The sequence below is a fragment of the Salmo salar genome, chromosome ssa04 (genome assembly GCF_905237065.1).
Source record: "Salmo salar chromosome ssa04, Ssal_v3.1, whole genome shotgun sequence".
In the NCBI taxonomy this organism is placed as follows: domain Eukaryota; kingdom Metazoa; phylum Chordata; class Actinopteri; order Salmoniformes; family Salmonidae; genus Salmo; species Salmo salar.
The window spans coordinates 24,473,545-24,495,950 of record NC_059445.1 but is presented as its reverse complement, the minus strand read 5'-3'; the positions used below and the strand labels follow the sequence as shown (position 1 = coordinate 24,495,950).

Sequence of the window (22,406 nt, the reverse complement as noted above, 5' to 3'; positions counted from 1 at the left end):
ATTGACACAAAGCATGATATGCACATATCTCAATAGGATTTCACTCTACTTGTTCCACAATTGACCTTTTTACAATAACTGTTACCTTCTCCATTCAATAGAGCAAAATAAAACTATTGCAGGTTATTCACTATCATGATGATATCATTTTCTAACTTTGATAATCATTTAGTAGCCAGGTTTTGTATGAATTAAATATTTATGATTAATGAACTGCAGGATAATAACCTAAATGGGGTGTCCTAGGGGCAGAAAGCAAAGAACAGATACCAACAACTGAAGAGATAGCAGCTAGTATAGAAATTAATCTCGAAGGTAATAAGTAATAGGGGGGAAACATTTCTTTAACATGTAAAATGTGTCATGCCAAAAGTGCAGAAACAGTATCTCATCTGATCTGTGTGATAAATAAACTAAGTGTGAGATGAGTTATGACAACATAAGCCATGATGGATTTTATGTTGACATGATTGTGTCTCTATATTTCAACTCAAACTGAGCTAGGACAGGTGCCGGCAGGTAACCGTTTTACTCTGATCTCTCTGTGAAATGGCAATACATGCTAATACTTGAAACTAACTTAATATTGAGGAAATATTCCATTGACACCAAGCATAATATGCACATATCTCAATAGGGTATACTCTCCCTGTTCCACAATTCACCCTTTTACAATAATTTTCACCTTTTCCATTCAACAGAGACAAAAAACCTAATTGAAGGTAATGTTCAATCATGATATACTGTATATGACATTATTTAACTTTGATAATGTAGTAAACTGATGAATATCAATATTACCTAAATGTGATCCGTTAGTTGCAGAAAACACATTGACGACACCTACTGAACAGAGAGCAGCTGGAAAACAAGTGAATCTGAAAGGTAAAGTAATAAAATATATTACACTTTTAATTGTATATTTTGATGATAATTTAACATAATCGCAATAGGATTTAACTGTCCCAGTTCCACATTCACCTTTATACAATGACTTTCAGCTTTTACATTCAACAGAGACAAAAAACCTAATTGAATGTAATGTTTACTCATGATATACTGAATATGATATAATATAACTTTGACAATGTAGGAACCTGACGAATTTCAATAATACCTAAATGTGCTCCGTTAGGGGCAAAAAACACAGTGCCGAGACCTACCGTACAGAGAGCAGCTGGAAAACAAGTGAATCTGAAAGGTAAAGTAATAGGAGAACAAATATATGAACCATTACATTGTATATTTTGATGATAATTTGACATATTCGCAATAGGATTTGCCTGTCCCAGTTCCACATTCACCTTTTGACAATAACTTTCACCTTTTCCATTCAACAGAGACAAAAAACATAAATGAATGTAATGCTTACTCATGATAAACTGTATATGATATTATATAACTTTGACAATGTAGTAACGTAATGAATTTCAGTATTACCTAAATGTGCTCCGTTAGGGGCAGAAAACACAGTGCCGAGACATACCGACCAGAGAGCAGCTGGAAAAGAAGTGAATCTGAAAGGTAAAGTAACAGGAGAACAAATATATTACCCTTTTAATTGTATATTTTTATGATAATTTGACATAATCGCAGTTCAGTTCAGCATTCACCTTTTGAAATAACTTTCACCATTTCCATTCAACAGAGACAGAAAACATAAATGAATGTAATGTTTACTCATGATATTCTGTATATGATATAATATAACTTTGATAATGTGGTAACCTGATGAATTTCAGTTTTACCTACAGTTGAAGTCGGAAGTTTACATACACTTAGGTTGGAGTCATTAAAACTCGTTTTTCAAACACTCCACAAATTTCTTGTTAACGAACTATAGTTTTGGCAAGTCAAATAGGACATCTACTTTGTACATGACACAAGTAATCTTTCTAACAATTGCTAACAGACAGATTATTTCACTTATAATTCACTGTATCACAATTCCAGTTTGTCAGAAGTTTACATACACTAAGTTGACTGTGCCTTTAAACAGCTTGGAAAATCCCGAAAATGATGTCATGGCTTTAGAAGCTTCTGATATGCTAATTGACATCATTTGAGTCAATTTGAGGTGTACCTGTGGATGCAATTCAAGGTCTACCTTCAAACTCAGTGCCTCTTTGCTTGACATCATGGGAAAATCAAAAGAAATCAGCCAAGACCTCAGAAAAAAATTGTAGACCTCCACAAGTCTGGTTAATCCTTGGGAGCAATTTCCAAATGCCTGAAGGTACCACGTTTATCTGTACAAACAATAGTACGCAAGTATAAACACCATGGGACCACGCAGCTGATATACCGCTCAGGATGAAGATGCGTTTTGTCTCCTAGAGATTAACGTACTTTTTGCGAAAAGTGCAAATCAATCCCAGAACAACAGCAAAGGAACTTGTAAAGATGCTGGAGGAAACAGGTACAAAAGTATCTATATCCACAGAAAAACGAGTCCAATATCGACATAAACTGAAAGGCCGCTCAGCAAGGAATATGCCACTGCTCCAAAATCGCCATAAAAAAGCCAGACTATGGTTTGCAACTGCACATGGGGTCAAAGATTTTACTTTTTGGAGAAATGTCCTGTGGTCTGATGAAACAAAAATAGAACTGTTTGGCAATAATGACCATCGTTATGTTTGGAGGAAAAAGGGGGAGGCTTGCAAGCCGAAGAACACCATCCCAACCGTGAAGCACGAGGGTGACAGCATCATGTTGTGGGGGTGCTTTGCTGCAGGAGGGACTGGTACACTTCACAAAATAGCTGGCATCATGAGAATGGAAAATTACGTGGATATATTGAAGCATCATCTCAAGACATCAGTCAGGAAGTTAAAGCTTGGTCACAAATGGGTCTTCCAAATGGACAATGACCCCAAGCATACTTCCAAAGTTGTGGCAAAATGGCTTAAGGACAACAAAGTCAAGGTATTGGAGTGGCCATCACAAAGCCCTAAACTCAATACTATAGAAAATGTGTGGGCCGAACTGAAAAGGTGTGTGCGAGCAAGGAGGCCTACAAACCTGACTCAGTGTTAACCATGCTGTATGACTAATAATTCATCATGGTTTATTGATTCATTTACCTTTATTAAATAATTCTCTTATCAATTCCACCCTTAAATGATTCAATAATTCACCATGATGATCAAATGCTATATGAGAACCCTACTAATCATGCTATATGTAATCACACATAATCACACACTATATGGAAACACAAATAATCACACACTGTAAGTAAACACAATTGTGATACAAGGATTAAACAAGACCAATACATGAATATTCCTCCTACTCATCAATGACTGTCCTGGGCCTGTTTCCAATTATGACACTTCGATTCAGGATTTTCATCATCATTTTCATTAAAGGAACAGTCTATCAAAACGTTGAAAATTCAATCTAAACGTTGAAAATTGTTTCATCAAACATTGGCATCTCATGATTAAAAGAAACGGAGCCATCTTCCTGGCCTGGAGGCCCGCTTTCGCCATCCCACTGATCGGAGCTCGGAATCGGTCCATATCTCACCAACTGCTGTGTCATCGATCTCACTAGAGTCCTGGGGATTAAACCTCTCACACATGGGATGAGACAACATCCACACAACACAAACACACTCATACAGGTGAAAGCAGCCCATAATACAGTTCTTACAACACTTTTCCATTTTCCCAAACATGAGATGTGTTATCAGGAATGCACGTGCAGTGATGAACCTAATCATTCTACCTACACCGCCCTCTTCTGCCAATAACATATCGAGAGTCAGTCTATTTTACCAGGTCATGAGGGAGGTGGCGGATAATTGGTCAGAGAACCTCTTTACTGCATCCCCGTTTTCATTCATGAATCTCTGTTGATTATAAAAGATGTCATTAATCCAATCCACATTTCTATTTATTGTCAACCACCAAAATAATGTAGTGTTAAAGCCTTCACATATTTGATTCATAGCTTTGTATTCATCTGTAACTTCCCTGAGGATGCCAATAGCATCCATCTAGACAAAGCTACTCCCATCCTGGTCAAAACTCCTCCTGTGCCTACTTTAGCCTCCTATAACTGGCCTCTGATGACTAACTCGAACTGGTTGGACCTATAACCCCAGGGTGCAAGTTCCTAACCACCCTTTGTGGTAATTTCTGTCGTATGCGTCCTTTGCTGGTACTAGCCCACCCTACATTAGTTATAGGTGCTGTGAGGTTAAGAATTTTCTATTCATCTTTCAAACCTAAGTCAGTCACATTAATGACTACTTTCCAGCCATTAAAGTCATCTAAGTTCTCGGTGCCATTCCTGTATCTATAACACTGGTACTCATAAGGAGTTAAGGTGAACCAAGGTGGGTTGGCTAAGCACTTCTATCTGGCCAACCCCAATTCCTGTACAGTTGTCTGCTTCCCCAGGAAATTGTTTAATGTTTACCTTAAATTCTACATCTTGATCTTCTTTGATTCCTTATTCTGTATGTCACTCATCAGTGTATTATATAGTTTATCTTTTACTTCTTCTCAATGACAACGGTGTCATATGATTAGTACCGGAAGGTGGTGGATCTGAATGTATCAGAAAGGTTACCAAAACTATGATGCAGCTCGGAGTCTCTACTCTTCCCAAAAACCGCCAACCCTCTCCTGCCCTTAGTCTCTCTGCTAGGTACCACCCCATACTCACACCTCTAGGAGCACACACAGTGATGAACGGTCGGGATAGGGAATCTTCGTTAAGGAGGTAGCCCCTGGACCCTATTGGTACACGGTTCTTCTCCTAACTCTGTGTGTGATCAGCAGTGCTCATATGTGTACTTACCTTCTTGCAGTGGGTAACGTGGACCCAAATGACTCTTTCAGCTTTTCTAATGGCAAAGGCAGTGGTTAAACAGAACCTGGTATGGGCCTTCCCAACGGTGTTGCTTCCAGTTTTTTCTCCTCAGGGACTGGATCCACACCCAGTCTCCTGGTTGTACTGAGTGAATCACCTTCTCCTGTAATTCACCTGTTGGACACAAAATCTTGGACATACGGGTTTGGTTAACAAACAGTCTTCTCACTAGTTCTGTTAGTATTTCTTCAACTTCTATGTCTACCTGTTCTGGTATCTCTATTCTCCCTAACTCTGGCATTCTATAGGCTTTACCTGATCAGCTAAAATGTCATCCATCATTTAAAGAGATGGCTCCTAGTAAACCAACTCTAGGGATCATATCTTGACCTCATGTTTTAGCTACCATAATCATGTCCACCAAGTAAGTTGGGAACGCTTCTACCCATTTGCTATACTTATCTATTATTGTTAAACACCCCTTCTTCCCCTTAATTCGGAATAGTTCAATAAGTCCAATTCCAAATGTTGGAATGGATCTTCTTACAAAAAAAAAATTGTTTAAGTAATTATCCTCTAGGCCATCACTCTTTCCTAACTACTCTACTATACTTCCCTCCCCTTGATACATTGCTTAGCCTATGTATCAATATTGCTGCGTATCTAAACAATGTCTTTGGTAAGATTAGTAAATTATCCTTATGTCAGACCTTCTCTTGTAGGATGCCCCCTTTCATTTTCCACATGTCCAATTCTCCCTGGGGCCTTCATCCTTGGCTATCATTTAACAATCCTCTGTCAAGTTTCTTATCGTCTTTAAGATTTAACAACTACTTTCAACAAAATTACCAAACCTAACTTCAAATCGAAGCTAAAATACATGCCTGCCAACGGAGCCGATAGTCTCTCCATGAATTAATATCCTAAAGCTAAGTGAACCAAATTCTCTTCCTATCTACTCCTGCTGGCCCCCCTCCTTTCTTCCTGATACTCCCCAACCCTCAAGGTTTCAGCAGTGCAGGGGAGGATTTCTCCGTCTGCCCTTCTATCTGTCTCCAGCTTTTTCTCATAACAGAAAGTATCAAATATGGGTTGTTTCCAAATATTAACTAAATGTCTCATTGTCTCCTTGGTTGCACTCCTGAGTTTTAGAAAAATCAACCTGTCTAGATATTGCATATCTACTTAAATGTATCTCAATACCCTCAATGATCCTGGATCACCTACAGATGTCATATATCTCTGTCCTGTTGACATAAGTCTACCATTATTAAACTTATTCACAACAAAATATATTAATACTATTATATAAATTCCACAGCCTTGTTGTGCTAAATCTTTTACATTGAATTCAACAACAGCTGACTTCCTAAGGGAAAATACTTATCTAGATAATGTAAAAAATACCCCTACTACTGGTCAAAATATTTTGAAATAACATAATCAGATCAAAATGACTAATCTGAATTACTCCACAAAGAAAAATCATTGTACCTTTATTGTCATTCTGTCTTCTCATTGGTTCAAATTATCAATTGTGTCTAAGAACTTTAACTTCATCGTAATTATCAGTTCTACAAATTCCCTTAAAATCAATATCACCAATGACCTTAAATTCACCATCCAAATGGCTTTTCAATGTGACTGATCAGACCACACAGGGAAGCCACTAGAGGGGTCAAAAGTCATACCACCCTTTCAGAACCGTGTTTCTTACTACATTAGACAAATGAAGGCTAAGAACTTTATCCACATTTTGTATCCCAGGTTCCCAGAACATTCCCTATCAAAATAATTTCACGTGTTTAATTAAACTCAGAAAACAAAACTTCCAAAATGCCATGTGTGTATACCCCTTTAAGATATCCTGTCCCTAGGATTTTTTTCCCCAAAGAGAGCTAAGCGCTCCTTTTTCCATAAAATAACCATGAACATTTGGTCATCATTCCTTATACTACCCCGATTCAGAAACCCAAACGTTAACTACAACCAAAACCTAATAATACTTATAATTCCATTGTACTCGCACCACCGCGATTACACTCACCCCCTTACAAATAGCGCGTCCTCGAGTTCGCTTGCGACTCTACGTCCTACAGGAACGCGCACGCCGGCCAGGCACACGCACAACTATGATTAATTTGCACTGTTCCTGCGAAATAAAATAAACTCGCCCTGCAATCCACCTTTCTGACCTGACATTGTTTCATGCAATGAAAACATAATGTTAGCATACATTCACTTCCCGTTCAATTCACTGGTGTTACTAAACAATCAAACCACGAATCAATAACCAGAATTTATCACAAAACTTTTACGATTCCATTATTCAGACCAGAATCGCTTCCAGCTACATATAGTCCAGTGCTCACAACCAACTCTCCTCGTTTTACCCGTAGGAAAAAAATTATATCTCTTTTCAAACAGCGTTCTGCCTTACCTCTATCGTAAGATTAAAACCAATGTTACAACTTTATCTCTCCTTCGGCTTCACTCTTATGAAATGTCCAAGGGTTTAAAAAATATAATGTATATCGCCACAATTCTGTCGCAATTATTCCTTTCTGCTCCTTATAATTCATTAGATTTAGGTAACTGCCTTTTCCTTGATTCCGTCATTCAAATACAACTCCCATTCTCTATAAATCCTTTAAGCAGGCCATTTAGACCACAAACAACGTACTTTATCGAATTCGCCTCGCTATTATTTTGAAAGAATCTGTCTTCCTATTTAAACTAAACAAGCTATCAAAACATTCGGTTTCTATCTTAAACAAACACTAACAACCGTATCGTTCCAGTCAAAACATAACAATAATTAAGTTAAATTTTAGTCCCATGGTGCATGGGCTGGGAACCGAACCCAGGCCCCCCGCATGGCAGGCAAGAATTCTACCACTGAACCACAATGCTATTGCTTAGAGCTGCAATTTCGGTGGTTGTGTCCTACTCGGTCACAACGTTTACAGGGTGTTTTACAGTTTCTGGTGAAATGTCCTGTTCTATCGCAATTAAAACACCGCTTCTCTCCATCTTATCCCCACAGACCCTATGTATTTGTTTTACCAGTGATTCCAATCTATCAACATTTAAACATCCATCAAAATCATACTTCTTCCTCCATTTCGGCCCAAAATAAATGTTCCTCTTATCTTTTCCCGGCATAAAACGTTCATCTCCCGTCAATACCGGAATTTTCTTAGAGGATTTACTACCCATATTGTTACAGTCCACTCGTAATTATTCAGCTTCTTCTCCCAATCTAGAATTTTAGAAGGATTATTCGTAAGAACCTTAAACTATCTTTTATTCTATGTGCTTTAATTTATAAAAACTCTGGATCAAATACAATCAGTGTCTACTCGTTGTTCATCTTTATGTGTATGCTATTTACCGTTATTAATCTAGAATTTTAGAATTATTATTCGCATGCTTCCTGACATATTATTTATATCTCACACGTATACGACTATAAGTTATACTTATTTTTCTGTCGTTCCTTGCGACTCTTGACTTTATCAATATATCTTTCGCACACGTAACTAATTATCTTTTTCCGTTATTAACCTAGAATTTGGAGAATAATTATCATGACACATTGATTCTATCTCACGCGTAGAACTACTCAGTCTTTCTCGCGACTCTCGACTTTATCAATATATCCTCTATGTGTAACAACACCCATTAATTTCCTTAATTATCAATATAGAGTTATTCTGCTAGAATGATCATACGTATTGATCCTGAAACCCTGTCTTTATCTCACTCATAGACAAACACTGCAACCCGTTTAATTTTTAGGTTTTACTGCCTGTCTTTTTCTCGCGATTGTTGACAGAATTCTCCTCACATGCAATCACTCATCCCAGCATAGTTACTCTATCTCTCTTGAAACTTTATCTATAGAGGGGTCTCTTGATCGGACATTAGGTCGCATACGTATGCAACTGTAAACTATTTTCCAGGGGTTGTAAAGCCCTAGTTAACCTGTTAGGGCTAGGGGGCAGTATTGACACGGCTGGATAAAAAACATACCCGATTTAATCTGGTTACCACTCCTACCCAGTAACTAGAATATGCATATACTTATTACATAAGGATAGAAAACACCCTAAAGTTTCTAAAACTGTTTGAATGGTGTCTGTGAGTATAACAGAACTCAAATGGCAGGTCAAAACCTGAGAGATTCCTTTACAGGAAGTGGCCTGTCTGACCATTTCTTGAACTTCTTTTCCATCTCTATCTTTTACTAAGGATCTCTGCTCTAACGTGACACTTCCTACGTCGTCCATAGGCGCTCAGAGCCCGGGAAAAACCTGAATGTCGTCATCCCAGCCCAAGGCTGAAACACTTGATCGCCTTTCTCAAGTGGCCGATCAAGGGACTCTGGGCTTAGGCGCGTGACCCGACCGCCCCCGCCTTTGTGATTTTTTCCTCTGTTTGCCGAAAAGGAGATTCCCTGTCGGAATATTATCGCTTTTCTACGAGAAAAATGGCGTAAAAATTTATTTTAAACAGCGGTTGACATGCTTCGAAGTACGGTAATGGAATATTTAGAAATTCTTTGTCACGAATTGCGCTATGTTCGCGACCCTTCTTTACCATTTCGGATAGTGTCTGGAACGCACGAACAAAACGCCGCTATTCGGATATAACGATGGATTATTTTGGACCAAACCAACATTTGTTATTGAAGTAGCAGTCCTGGGAGTGCATTCTGACGAAGACAACAAAAGGTAATATAACTTTTATAATAGTAAATATGATTATGCTTAGTGCTAAACTTGCCGGGTGTCTAAATAGCTAGCCTGTGATGCCTGGGCTATGTACTTAGAATATTGCAAAATGTGCTTTCACCAAAAAGCTATTTTAAAATCGGACATATCGAGTGCATAGAGGAGGTCTGTATCTATAATTCTTAAAATAATTGTTATGCTTTTTGTGAACGTTTATCGTGAGTAATTTAGTAAAATGTTAGCGAATTCCCCGGAAGTATGCTAGTTCTGAACGTCACATGCTAATGTAAAAAGCTGGTTTTTGATATAAATATGAACTTGATTGAACAAAACATGCATGTATTGTATAACATAATGTCCTAGGGTTGTCATCTGATGAAGATCATCAAAGGTGAGTGCTGCATTTAGCTGTCTTCTGGGTTTTTGTGACATTATATGCTAGCTTGAAAAATGGGTGTCTGATTATTTCTGGCTTGGTACTCTGCTGACATAATCTAATGTTTTGCTTTAGTTGTAAAGCCTTTTTGAAATCGGACAGTGTGGTTAGATTAACGAGAGTCTTGTCTTTAAATAGCTGTAAAATAGTCATATGTTTGAGAAATTTAAGTAATAGGATTTTTAAGGTTTTGAAAATCGCGCCACAGGCTTAAAGTGTCTGTTACGTAGGTGGGACGAATTCGTCCCGCCTAGCCCATAGAGGTTAACAGCCTATTTATCTGTTGCTTCATGTAACTTTTGACAATAATATCTGTTTCTCACTCCGCCATATTAGGTCTCCCTTCTCCCATGGATAATCAGACCTAGGTTGCGCCTCCGGAAGATCTGACCATCCCCTCCTAGACGTATTTAGACAGGCGACCTATATTAATGTAATCATGTCTCTGTCCTCCTCCCTCATAATTATATTACTATATTTCGCCTTCCAATTTACGTTTCCTGCCAATGTCTTCCCACCAATTTTACGTTTTAGGTACTCAATATTTAGCTAGTTCATATTGGTAGTGGCCACAGATACCATGGAGTCATTTCGTACCCCTCCTCCTCCTGTTTGAACTTATACCCGATTCCTATCTTCCATTTGCACAGAATACTTGGTTCCCTTTAAAACATTTTTCTCCACACAAACTTATAAAGACAGGTCACCAGATACAAACTCCCTTCCGGATAGTTCCAGCGTCTAACACCCAGAGTACATTAAAACCTCTTGGGGATCGAGGGTAACCTAATCCCCCTGACGGGATTGCTAGCAAGGCGGGAAATTTAAAACATCAAAAATCGAATAATTTCAATTTCTCAAACAATCAACTATTTTACACCATTTAAAAGATAAACATCTCCTTAATCGAACCACATTGTCCGATTTTCAAAGAGGCTTTACGGCGAAAGCATAAAGTTAGATTATGTTCGGAGAGTACATAGCCAAAAAAGTACACACATCCATTTTCAATTCAAGGACAGGCGTCACCAAAAGCAGAAAACCAGCTAAAATTATGCACTAACCTTTGACAATCTTCATCAGATGACACTCCTAGGACATTATGTTAGACAATAGATGCATTTGTGTTCTATCAAGTTCATATTTATATTCAAAAACAGCATTTTACATCGGCGCGTGTCGTTGAGAAAATGTGTCTCCCCCAAAACTGCAAGTGAATTTACAAAAAATACTCATTATAAAACGTGGTTAAAGTATTAAACTGTTATTCAAAGAATAACGGTTGCATTCTGAATGCAACCGCATTGACAGATTTCAAAAGAACTTTACTGGGAAAGCATACTTTGCAATAATCTGAGTACTCTGGTCAGAAAAATACACTAGGCTATACAGCTAGCCGCTATGTTGGAATCATCTAATACCATAAATAACATTAGCAATATTCCCTTACCTTTAATAATCTTCATCAGAAGGCACTTCCAGGAATCTCAGGTTCACAACAAATGTTGTTTTTTTCGATGAAGTTCATAATTTATGTCCAAATAACTCCATGCTGTTCCGTGTTGTTAGCGTGTTCGGTAGGCTACTCAAAATGGGAGGGAAAAGTCACGACGAAAAGTAAAAAAAAAAATCTATTTATGTTCGTTCAAACATGTCAAACGTTGTTTAGCATCAATCTTTTGGTCCATTTTTAACGTGAAACATCAGTAATATTTCAACTCGACCTCTCCTGTGTCTTGAAACAAGTTTTGAAAAATGTCTCGCCTCACATGAACGCGCACGTGCGCGCAATAATGAAGTGATGACCTCCCAGGGACGTCAACTTCCCTTCCTTCTCATTCGGTCTCTGTTCATCATAGACGCTTCAAACAACTTTATAAAGATCATTGACATCTAGTGGAAGCCATAGGAAGTGCAAAATGAATCCTTTGTCACTGTGTGATTTATTGCCAATGACTTGAAAATAGTACAGCCACAAAATCTTCATTTCCTGCTTGTATTTTTTCTCAGGTTTTTGCCTGCCATATGAGTTCTGTTATACTTAGAGACACCATTCAAACAGTTTTAGAAACTTCAGAGTGTTTTCTATCCAAATCTATTAATAACATGCATATTTTATTTTCTGGGCCGGAGTAGTAACCTGTTTAACCTCTTACATCTAGACGTTCCGCTAGCGGAACACCTGCTCCAATATCCAATGATGGGTGTGGCGCGAAATACAAATTCCTCTAAAATGCAAAAACTTTAATTTTTCAAACATATGACTATTTCACAGCATTTTAAAGACAAGACTCTCGTTAATCTAACCACACTGTCCAATTTCAAAAAGGCTTTACAGCGAAAGCAAAACATTAGATTATGTCAGCAGAGTACCCAGCCAGAAATAATCAGACACCCATTTTTCAAGCTAGCATATAATGTCACAAAAACCCAGAAGACAGCTAAATGCAGCACTAACCTTTGATGATCTTCATCAGATGACACACCTAGGACATTATGTTATACAATACATGCATGTTTTGTTCAATCAAGTTCATATTTATATCAAAAACCAGCTTTTTACATTAGCATGTGACGTTCAGAACTAGCATACCCCCCGCAAACTTCTGGGGAATTTACTAACAATTTACTAAATTACTCACGATAAACGTTCACAAAAAGCATAACAATTATTTTAAGAATTATAGATACAGAACTCCTCTATGCACTCGATATGTCCGATTTTAAAATAGCTTTTGGTGAAAGCACATTTTGCAATATTCTAAGTACATAGCCCAGCCATCACGGGCTAGCTATTTAGACACCCGGCAAGTTTAGCCTTCACCAAAATCAGATTTACTATTACAAAAGTTTGATTACCTTTTGTTGTCTTCGTCAGAATGCACTTCCAGGACTGCTACTTCAATAACAAATGTTGGTTTGGTCCAAAATAATCCATCGTTATATCCGAATAGCGGCGTTTTGTTCGTGCGTTCCAGAAACTATCCGAAATGGTAAATCAGGGTCGCGCGCATGGCGCATTTCGTGACAAAAAAATTCTAAATATTCCATTACCGTACTTCGAAGCATGTCAACCGCTGTTTAAAATACATTTTTATGCAATTTATCTCGTAAAAAAGCGATAATATTCCGACCGGGAATCTCCTTTTCGGTAAACAGAGGAAAAAACACAAAGACGGGGGCGGCCAGTGCACGCGCCTAAGCCCACAGTCCCTTGATCGGCCACTTGAGAAAGGCGATAATGTGTTTCAGTCTGGGGCTGGAATGACGACATTCAGGTTTTTCCCTGGCTCTGAGAGCCTATGGAAGACGTAGGAAGTGTCACGTTAGAGCAGAGATCCTTAGTAAAAGATAGAGATTGCAAAGAAGTTCAAGAAATGGTCAGACAGGGTACTTCCTGTATAGAATCTTCTCACGTTTTGGCCTGCCAAATTAGTTCTGTTATACTCACAGACACCATTCAAACAGTTTTAGAAACTTTGGAGTGTTTTCTATCCAAAGCTAATAATTATATGCATATTCTAGTTTCTGGGCAGGACTAATAATCAGATTAAATCGGGTACGTTTTTTATCCAGCCGTGAAAATACTGCCCCCTAGCCATAACAGGTTAAATTGGGTACGTTTTTCATCCGGCCGTGAAAATACTGCCCCCTAGCCCCTAGAGGTTCAAATCCTCTAATTGCTCCCGCCTTTCACTCTCACATCAATCGTTTCCTCATTTAATGCCAACACACAGTTGTATCCTTCATTCCATCATGCAATGCAGACACACAGGTGCATTACTCATTTCATCATGCAACGCAGACATTCAGGTGCTACCACTCATTCCTTATTTAATGTAATCATACAGGTGCTATTCCCCAAAACAATGAATAAAGCTTACTAACCTTGTTATTTGCAGCTGAGTTTTTCAATGTTCGTTGAATCTCGTCACCACCTCTGTCGCATACCAGTTTGTCACCGGCCTGTAAAGAACCCACAGTAAAGGGCCAGGTCTTTGATTTACGGATATTTCATCCGCCCGTGCACGGTTTCGGTGTCTCCTTGGAACGACAGCGGCAGTTTTTGAGATCCAGCTCGAAGGACCAATTGTTAAAGGAATTTTATATCTTCATGATAATAATCAATAATCAATAAGCCTTGACTAATTCCCAAGGTTTGTAAGACAATGGGTTAAATAATTAGGCAAGGACTCAGCTTTCTGCAAAAGGTTCATTCGGCTTTATTCATGAGAACGTTCTGAGGTCAGGATAACAAAACAGTCATTTTATAGTTCTTGCTTACTTACGCACATGCATTTACACACACACTGTTGGTGACCTGCATCCCCCATCGACGTCCCACACTGTTTATCACTATCTAGCTCAGCCTGTTCCTTTCCCTCAAGGTCAGGAACCCTTTGAAGTTTTACTCCCTTTACCATCCGTCCCCTGCTCTCTATACTAATTGCATACACACATTTCTTTCCCTCTCCAGTGGTTCCTGGACTTTCTGGAACTAATCAGACCAATCGATCACTACATTGATCATTACATTGATTATTCATTAACCATGCTTTGTGACTAATAATTAATCATTGTTTATTGATTCATTTACCTTTATTAGATCATTCTCTTATCACTCAGTTACACCAGCTCTGTCAGGAGGAATGGGCCAGAATTCAACCAACTTATTGTGGGAAGCTTGTGGAAGGCTACCTGAAATGTTTGACCTAAGTTTAACAATTTTAAGGCAATGCTACCAAATACTAATTGAGTGTATGTAAACTTCTGCCCCTCTGGGAATGTGATGAAAGACATAAAAGCTGAAATTAATCATTCTCTTTACTATTATTCTGACATGTCACATTCTTAAAATAAAGTGGTGATCCTAACTGACCTAAGACAGGGAATGTTTACCATGATTAAATGACAGGAATTGTGAAAACCTGAGTTTAAATGTATTTGGCTAAGGTGTATGTAAACTTCCAACTTCAACTGCAAATGTGCTCCGTTAGGGGCAGAAAACACAGTGCCAAAATCTACCGAACAGAGAGCAGATGGAAAAAAAGTGAAGCTGAAAGGTAAAGTAATAGAAGAACATTATATTACCCTTTAATTGTATATTTTGATGATAATCTGACTTAATCGTAATCGGATTTGACTGTCCCAGTTCCATTCACCTTTTTACAATAACTTTCACCATTTACATTCAACAGAGAGAAAAAACCTAATTGAATGTAATGTTCACTCATGATATACTGTACATGATATAATATAACTTTGATAATGTTAAAAACTGATGAATTTCAATATTTCCTAAACGTTCTCCGTTAGGGGCAGAAAACACAGTGTCGAGACCTACTGAACAGAGAGCAGCTGGAAAACAAGTGAAACTGAACGGTAAAGTAATAGGAAAACAAATATATTACCCTTTTAATTGTATGTTTTGATGATAATTTCACATAATCTCAATAGGATTTGACAGTCCCAGTTCCACAAGAACCTTTTTACAATAACTTTCGCAATAGGATTTGACTGTGCCAGATTCACATTCACATTTTTACAATAACTTTCACCTTTTCCGTTCAACAGAGACAACATTTTTTTATTGAATGTAATGTTCACTCATGATATACTGTATATGATATAATACAACTTTGATAATGTAGTAACCTGATGAATTTCAATATATACCTGAATGTGCTCCGTTAGGGGCAGAAAACACAGTGCCGAGACCTACCGAAAGGAGAGCATCTGGAAAACAAGTGAATCTGAAAGGTAAAGTAACAGGAGAACAAATATATTACCCTTTAATTGTATGTTTTGATGAGAATTTGACATAATCTCAATAGGATTTGACTGTCCCAGTTCCACATTCACATTTTTACACTAACTTTCACGTTTTCCATTCAACAGAGACAAAAAACCTACATGAATGTAATGTTCACTAATGATATACTGTATATGATAAAATATAACTTTGATAATGTAGTAACCTGATTATTTTCAGTACTACCTAAATGTGCTCCGTTAGGGGCAGAAAACACAGTGCCGAGACCTACCGAAAAGAGAGCAGCTGGAAAACAAGTGAATCTGAAAGGTAAAGTAACAGGAGAACAAATATATTACCCTTTTAATTGTATGTTTTGATGAGAATTTGACATAATCTCAATAGGATTTGACTGTCCCAGTTCCACATTCACCTTTTTACAATAACTTTCCCCATTTACATTCAAAAGAGTGATAAAACCTAATTGAATGTAATGTTCACTCATGATATACTGTATATGATATAATATAACTTTGATAATGTAGTAACCTGTTGAATTTCAATATTACCTAAAGGTGCTCCATTAGGGGCAGAAAACACACTGCCGACACCTACTGAACAGAGAGCAGCTGGAAAACAAGTTCATCTGGAAGGTAAAGTAATACGAGAACGAGTAAATTATGCTTTTAATTGTATTATTTGATGATAATTTGACATAATCGCAATAGGATTTGACTGTCCCAGTTCCACATTCACCTTTTTACAATAACTTTCACTTTTTCCATTCAGCAGAGAACAACAACTCCATTGAAAGTAATGTTCACTATCATGATACACAGTATATTATGTATTATTGTAACTTTGATAGTAATATAGTTGCCTAGTTTTGTATCAATAAAATATGTATGATAATGAGTTGCAATATAATGACCAAAATGTGTTCTGTTAGGAGCAGAAAACACAGTGAAGACTCCTACCGAACACATATCATCTGGTAAAGAAGTTAATCTGAAAGGTGAAGTTATACTGGTGGAAAAAATGCATTACCCTCTAAATTGTATAGTTTACAGTGTTCATAAAACTAAGTCTGCTGATATGTTGGAGTGCATTAAACCGTTTATAATATAACATTTTTGGAAATTGATATTCAGGACACTCATAATTCACTTTTTTAAATGCAGATTGGCACCAGGTGAAAGGATTCAAAGGTAAATAAAAAATGGTATGCTCATTAGATTATTACGATATACAGGTAACAGCCTAAATAAAGGAAACCAACAAAGTGTCTTAATAGGGCGTTGGGCCACCACCAGCTTCCAGGACATCTTCAATGCGCATTGGCATAGATTCTACATAGGAATTTCAATATATACCTAAATGTGCTCCGTTAGGGGAAGAAAACTCAGTGCCGACACCTACTGAACAGAGAGCAGCTGGAAAACAAGTGAATCTGGAAGGTAAAGTAATACGAGAACGAGTATATTATGCTTTTAATTGTATAATTTGATGATAATTTGACATAATCGCATTAGGATTTGACTGTCCAAGTTCCACATTCACCTTTTTACAATGACTTTCAACTTTTCCATTCAACAGAGACAAAAAACCTTATTGAATGTAATGTTCACTCATGATTTACTGTGTATGATATAATATAACTTTGATAATGTAGTAACCTGATGAATTTCAATATTACTTAAATGTCCTCCGTTAGTTGCAGAAAACACAGTGCCGACACCTACCGACCAGAGAGCAGCTGAAGAAGAAGTTAATCTGAAAGGTAAAGAAATAGGATTAAAAAAATAATTACCTTCTTAATTGTATAATTTGATGATCATTTGTCTTAATTGCAATAGGATTTGACTGTCCCAGTTCCACATTCACCTTTTTACAATGACTTTCACTTTTCCATTCAACAGAGACAAAAAACCTAATTGAATTTAATCTTCACTCATGATGTACTGTATATGATATAATATAACTTTCATAATGTAGTAACCTGATGAATTTCAATATTACTTAAATGTGCTCCGTTAGGGGCAGAAAACACAGTGCCGACACCTACTGAACAGAGAGCAGCTGGAAAACAAGTTAATCTGGAAGGTAAAGTAATTAACCTTTTTACAATAACTTTCACTTTTTACATTCAGCAGAGACCAACAACTCCATTGAAGGTAATGTTCACTATCATGATACACAGTATATGATGTATTATTATAACTTGGATAATAATGTAATAGCCTAGTTTTGTATGTATGATAATGAATTGCAATATAATGACCAAAATGGGTTCTTTAGGAGCAGAAAACACAGTGAAGATTCCTACCGAACACATATCATCTGGTAAAGAAGTTAATCTGAAAGGTGAAGTTTTACTGGGGGAAAAAAATGCATTACCCTCTAAATTGTATAGTTTACAGTGTTCATAAAACTAAGTGTGCTGATATGTTGGAGTGCATGAAACCATTTATAATATAACATTTTTGGAAATTCATATTCAGGACACTCATAATTCACTTTTTTAAATGCAGATTGGCACCAGGTGAAAGGATTCAAAGGTAAATAAAAAATTGTGTGTTCATTAGATTATTACGATATACAGGTAACAGCCTAAATACAGGAAACCAACAAAGTGTCTTAATAGGGCATTGGGCCACCACCAGCTTCCAGGACAGCTTCAATGTGCATTTGCATGGATTCTACAAGTGTCTGGAGCTCTCTTGTTGATGGTGGTGGAAAACGCTGTCTCAGGCGCCGCTCCAGAATCACCCATAAGTGTTTAATTGAGTTGAGATCTAGTGACTGAGATGGCCATGGCATATGGTTTACATTGTTTTCATGATCATCAAACTATTGTGACCACTCGTGCCCTATGAGGGAATTGTCATTTTGTAAGAGACCCCTCCCATCAGGATAGAAATGCTTCAGCATAGGTTGAAGGTGATCACTCAGAAGGGATGTGTAGTTATTGGCATTTTCCTAGACCTCTCGGCTTGAGTGGACCTAAACTCTGACAGGAAAAATCACCCCACACAATAACAGAGACACCAGAAACCTCATTTACTCAAGTGTTTCCTTTATTTTGGCAGTTACGTGTAGGTCCACATTATCTTAAATCCTTACCAATCCATCCCAACATATTGTGTGAATGAAAGACATCTTGTCTTTCTATTTCCCTCAGAGAACATAATTCTGGATGAAAAGACTGCACATCCTGTTATTAGAGTCAATCGTGGAAATCAGGCTCATTACGTTAAAGAAAAAGATACAGAAAACGCCTCTATTAGAATGCATCTCCATGTATTTTCTAAAGAGAGCTTTAGTTCAGGACAACACTATTGGGAAGTGAAGGTAAAGGAACGAACAACAGGAAAACTGTCATGGTATGTTGGTGTGGCCAGTGAAAATGTTGAGAGAAATTGTAATGTTCCTTTGACTCCACAGAATGGATTTTGGATTCTATCTTTTGATAAAGAAAAATGTTTCCATGTCAATACTGACCCTCAATCACCAATAACTGTGGAAGAGCTCACTATTGTGGGAGTGTTTCTAGACTGTGACAGACACACTCTGTCTTTTTATAATGTTGATACAGAGTCACCTCTTTACACTTTTACTGATGTTAAGACATCAAACTACTTTCCTGTGCTCAGCCCGGGACAACATGACAAAACCCCAATAAGAATAAATTGAATGCATACCAAAACCCCTTTCACACCAGTGAGCCAAGTCTAGCTGTACTGGACTGGCCTGGTTAGTATATATTGGGCCAGCACGATAGTGTGAAAAGGGTCTGAGATGCAGGTGAAATTCATGTCAAATGAGACATGCATTATACACATTTTGTGTTATTCACTGATAACAAGTGGTAAATGTGTGTATCTTTTTCCCGAAAAGTTTTCAGACACCACAAGAAAAAGAAAGCACTAGTAATGGCATCTTTTGGAAGGCAGTACTCCGCCATGGTTTGTTGAACAAACCCTATGGGAAAATGAATGGAGTTTTGGTAGGGTTTTTGGATAAACGTTGAAATAAGGCCTGTGGTAAACGCAGGTTTAGGAGCTAATCTTCATCAGCTAACGTCACTTCGATTTTTTAAAAGCATTTATGTAATCAGAAAAAACACAAAGGCTTAATTCATAATATCCGTCAGTTAATACGAACGTTATCTCAGATTAAAATGTATAACATCTCCTAAACCTGTGTTAACCTCAGATGTTATTTTCTGTGTTTATCCCAAAACCCTATTCTTTCCCCCTAAGAATGGCTGAACGAACCAAAAGTTACTCAAATTTTTTAATACTACAAGCTGCCGAGTTTTATAAAATCAACCAAAAATCTTTCACTTTTTTTCTACCTGTAGCTAGATTATGAATGTATACTGTGAAGCTACTGTAGTACAAGTTAGCAATATCCTTTGTTTTCTTGAATTCTGTTAAAATGTTGTCCCAATTAATAAATTACTGTAATCTGTTGATAAAGTTTCAAAAATAAGGAAGTTGTACGCTTACAAAGCTGTCAAACCTTGAATGTTCTGAACAAATATATAAATGCAACAATTTTAAAGATTTTACTTAGTTACAGTTCATATCAGGAAATAAGTCAATTGAAATACATTCATTAGGTCCTAATCTATGGATTTCACATGACTGGAATACAGATATGCATCTGTTAGTCATATATCTTTAAAAAAAAAGGTAGGGGCGTGGATCAGAAAATCTGTCAGTATCTGGTGTGACCACCATTTGCCTCATGCAGCGCGATACATCTCCTTCGCATAGAGTTGATCAGGCTGTTGATTGTGACCTGTTGTCCCATTCCTCTTCAATGGCACAATGGCAGTGCGAAGTTGCTGGATATTGGCGGGAACTGGAACACCCTGTTGTCGATCCAGAGCATCCTAAACTTGCTTGATGGGTGACATGTCTGGTGAGTATGTAGGCCATGGAGGAACTAGGACATGAATGTCGTGCCATTCATCCGCCGCCATCACCTTGTTTCAGCATGATAATGCACGTCGCAACGATCTGTACACAATTCTTGGAAGCTGAAAATGTCCCAGTTCTTCCATATCGATTTGTATAAAAGCGTCTGCTAAATGGCATACATATTAGGGTGCATAGCCAATACTGAACCGGACTTCAACTTTCCTCAAAATGCTATGCTGCAGGATGACATGTGCTCTAAAGTGCCTTTTAAAATACGTTAAAAAAAATACATCTATATTATTAATTTTTCTCTGTTTTGTTTTTCCATGTTCCCCAGTTTTCACACTTTTTTAACAGAAAAAAAAACAATTTGATTTTCTATGTTCACAACAATGCTTTAACCATATCAGGGGACCACTTTTGAGATCTGGGAAAAATCTAAGAAAGTTAGATTGTTTAGTGTAGCTGTCCTTTAATTCCCCTTTAACACATGCATTTTCAGCTGAAGGCAAGAAACAGCGCCTACTTTATTTTGAGACTTTCAAATCATAATTACACACTTCATGTAGCCTAGCCCATAGGCCTATATGTTTTGATAGAAACTCTATCACAACTAAAGTGATAAAATAACTTACTAAAATAATCACATTAATCCACTTTACCACAGGTTTAGAGACTAACTGGCATACACACAGTTGAAGTCAGAAGTTTACTTATTATTATTTTTTTTCACCTTTATTTAACCAGGCAGGCTAGTTGAGAACAAGTTCTCATTTGCAACTGCGACCTGGCCAAGATAAAGCAAAGCAGTTCGACACATACAACAACACAGAGTTACACATGGAATAAACAAACACACAATCAATAATACAGTAGAAAAAGTCTATGTACAGCATGTGCAAATGAGGTAGGATAAGGGAGGTAAGGCAATAAATAGGCCATGGTGGCAAAGTAATTACAATATAGCAATTTAAACACTGGAATGGTAGAATGTGCAGAAGATGAATGTGCAAGTAGAGATACTGGGGTGCAAAGGAGCAAGATAAATAAATAAATAAATACAGTATGGGGATGAGGTAGTTGGATGGGCTATTTACAGATGGGCTATGTACAGGTGCAGTGATCTGTGAGCTGCTCTGACAGCTGGTGCTTAAAGCTTGTGAGGGAGATAAGAGTCTCCAGCTTTAGTGATTTTTGAAGTCCGTTCCAGTCATTGGCAGCAGAGAACTGGAATTAGAGGCGGCCAAAGGAAGAATTGGCCTTGGGGGTGACCAGTGAGATATACCTGCTGGAGCGCATGCTACGGGTTTGTCATGACGTTGGCCTCTTTTGGTACAGTTGACCCCTCCCTTTTGCACCACCACCCAACCTACCTTCCCCCCAATCCACCCTGTGTGTAAAGGGTCATAAAAACTCTAAAATTCCAGGAGAGTCTCTGGCCACATGGCCCATAGAGAGACACAGGAAATTCTTCCAACTCATAGAATTGGAGAGCCAAGCGACATTTTGTGTTCTGGAGAAGGTATGGAAGATTGGTGAAGAATCCAGCTACGAACTGATCCGCTTGGTACAATTTTGTGATACTCAGAAGAGACAATATAGCCATATTACCATAAAACTGTTTATATAATAGCATCATAATGGTTGTATAGAATGTATTAATAAGGATAAAGCTTTTGTAAGACATTGAGATGCTATGTACTGATGTAATGTGATAGAATTGTATT

At 37.6% G+C, this 22,406-nt stretch overlaps 1 protein-coding gene across 50 annotated transcripts in view; it reads left to right on the top strand.

Moving 5' to 3' along the window:
• The window catches only part of LOC106602685 (butyrophilin subfamily 2 member A1), a 112,687-nt gene extending 92,370 nt beyond the window's left edge, over positions 1-20,317 (top strand). For 29 of the 50 annotated variants that reach the window (XM_045716730.1, XM_045716729.1, XM_045716728.1 and 26 more), the window contains 15 exons: positions 1,459-1,524; positions 14,997-15,062; positions 15,316-15,381; positions 15,694-15,759; positions 15,992-16,081; positions 16,327-16,404; positions 16,541-16,564; positions 16,701-16,766; positions 16,933-16,959; positions 17,143-17,208; positions 17,466-17,531; positions 17,789-17,854; positions 18,050-18,115; positions 18,283-18,309; positions 18,933-20,317. In XM_045716730.1, the coding sequence (XP_045572686.1) occupies positions 1,459-1,524; positions 14,997-15,062; positions 15,316-15,381; positions 15,694-15,759; positions 15,992-16,081; positions 16,327-16,404; positions 16,541-16,564; positions 16,701-16,766; positions 16,933-16,959; positions 17,143-17,208; positions 17,466-17,531; positions 17,789-17,854; positions 18,050-18,115; positions 18,283-18,309; positions 18,933-19,444 (1,352 nt within the window). In that variant the 3' untranslated portion in view covers positions 19,445-20,317. Of the gene's footprint in view, positions 1-701; positions 723-819; positions 886-1,135; positions 1,202-1,458; positions 1,525-14,996; positions 15,063-15,315; positions 15,382-15,693; positions 15,760-15,991; positions 16,082-16,326; positions 16,405-16,540; positions 16,565-16,700; positions 16,767-16,932; positions 16,960-17,142; positions 17,209-17,465; positions 17,532-17,788; positions 17,855-18,049; positions 18,116-18,282; positions 18,310-18,932 lie in introns of all 50 variants that reach the window. The other 21 variants (XM_045716731.1, XM_045716710.1, XM_045716704.1 and 18 more) reach the window with 21 other exon arrangements.
• Positions 20,318-22,406: the final 2,089 nt, after the last annotated feature.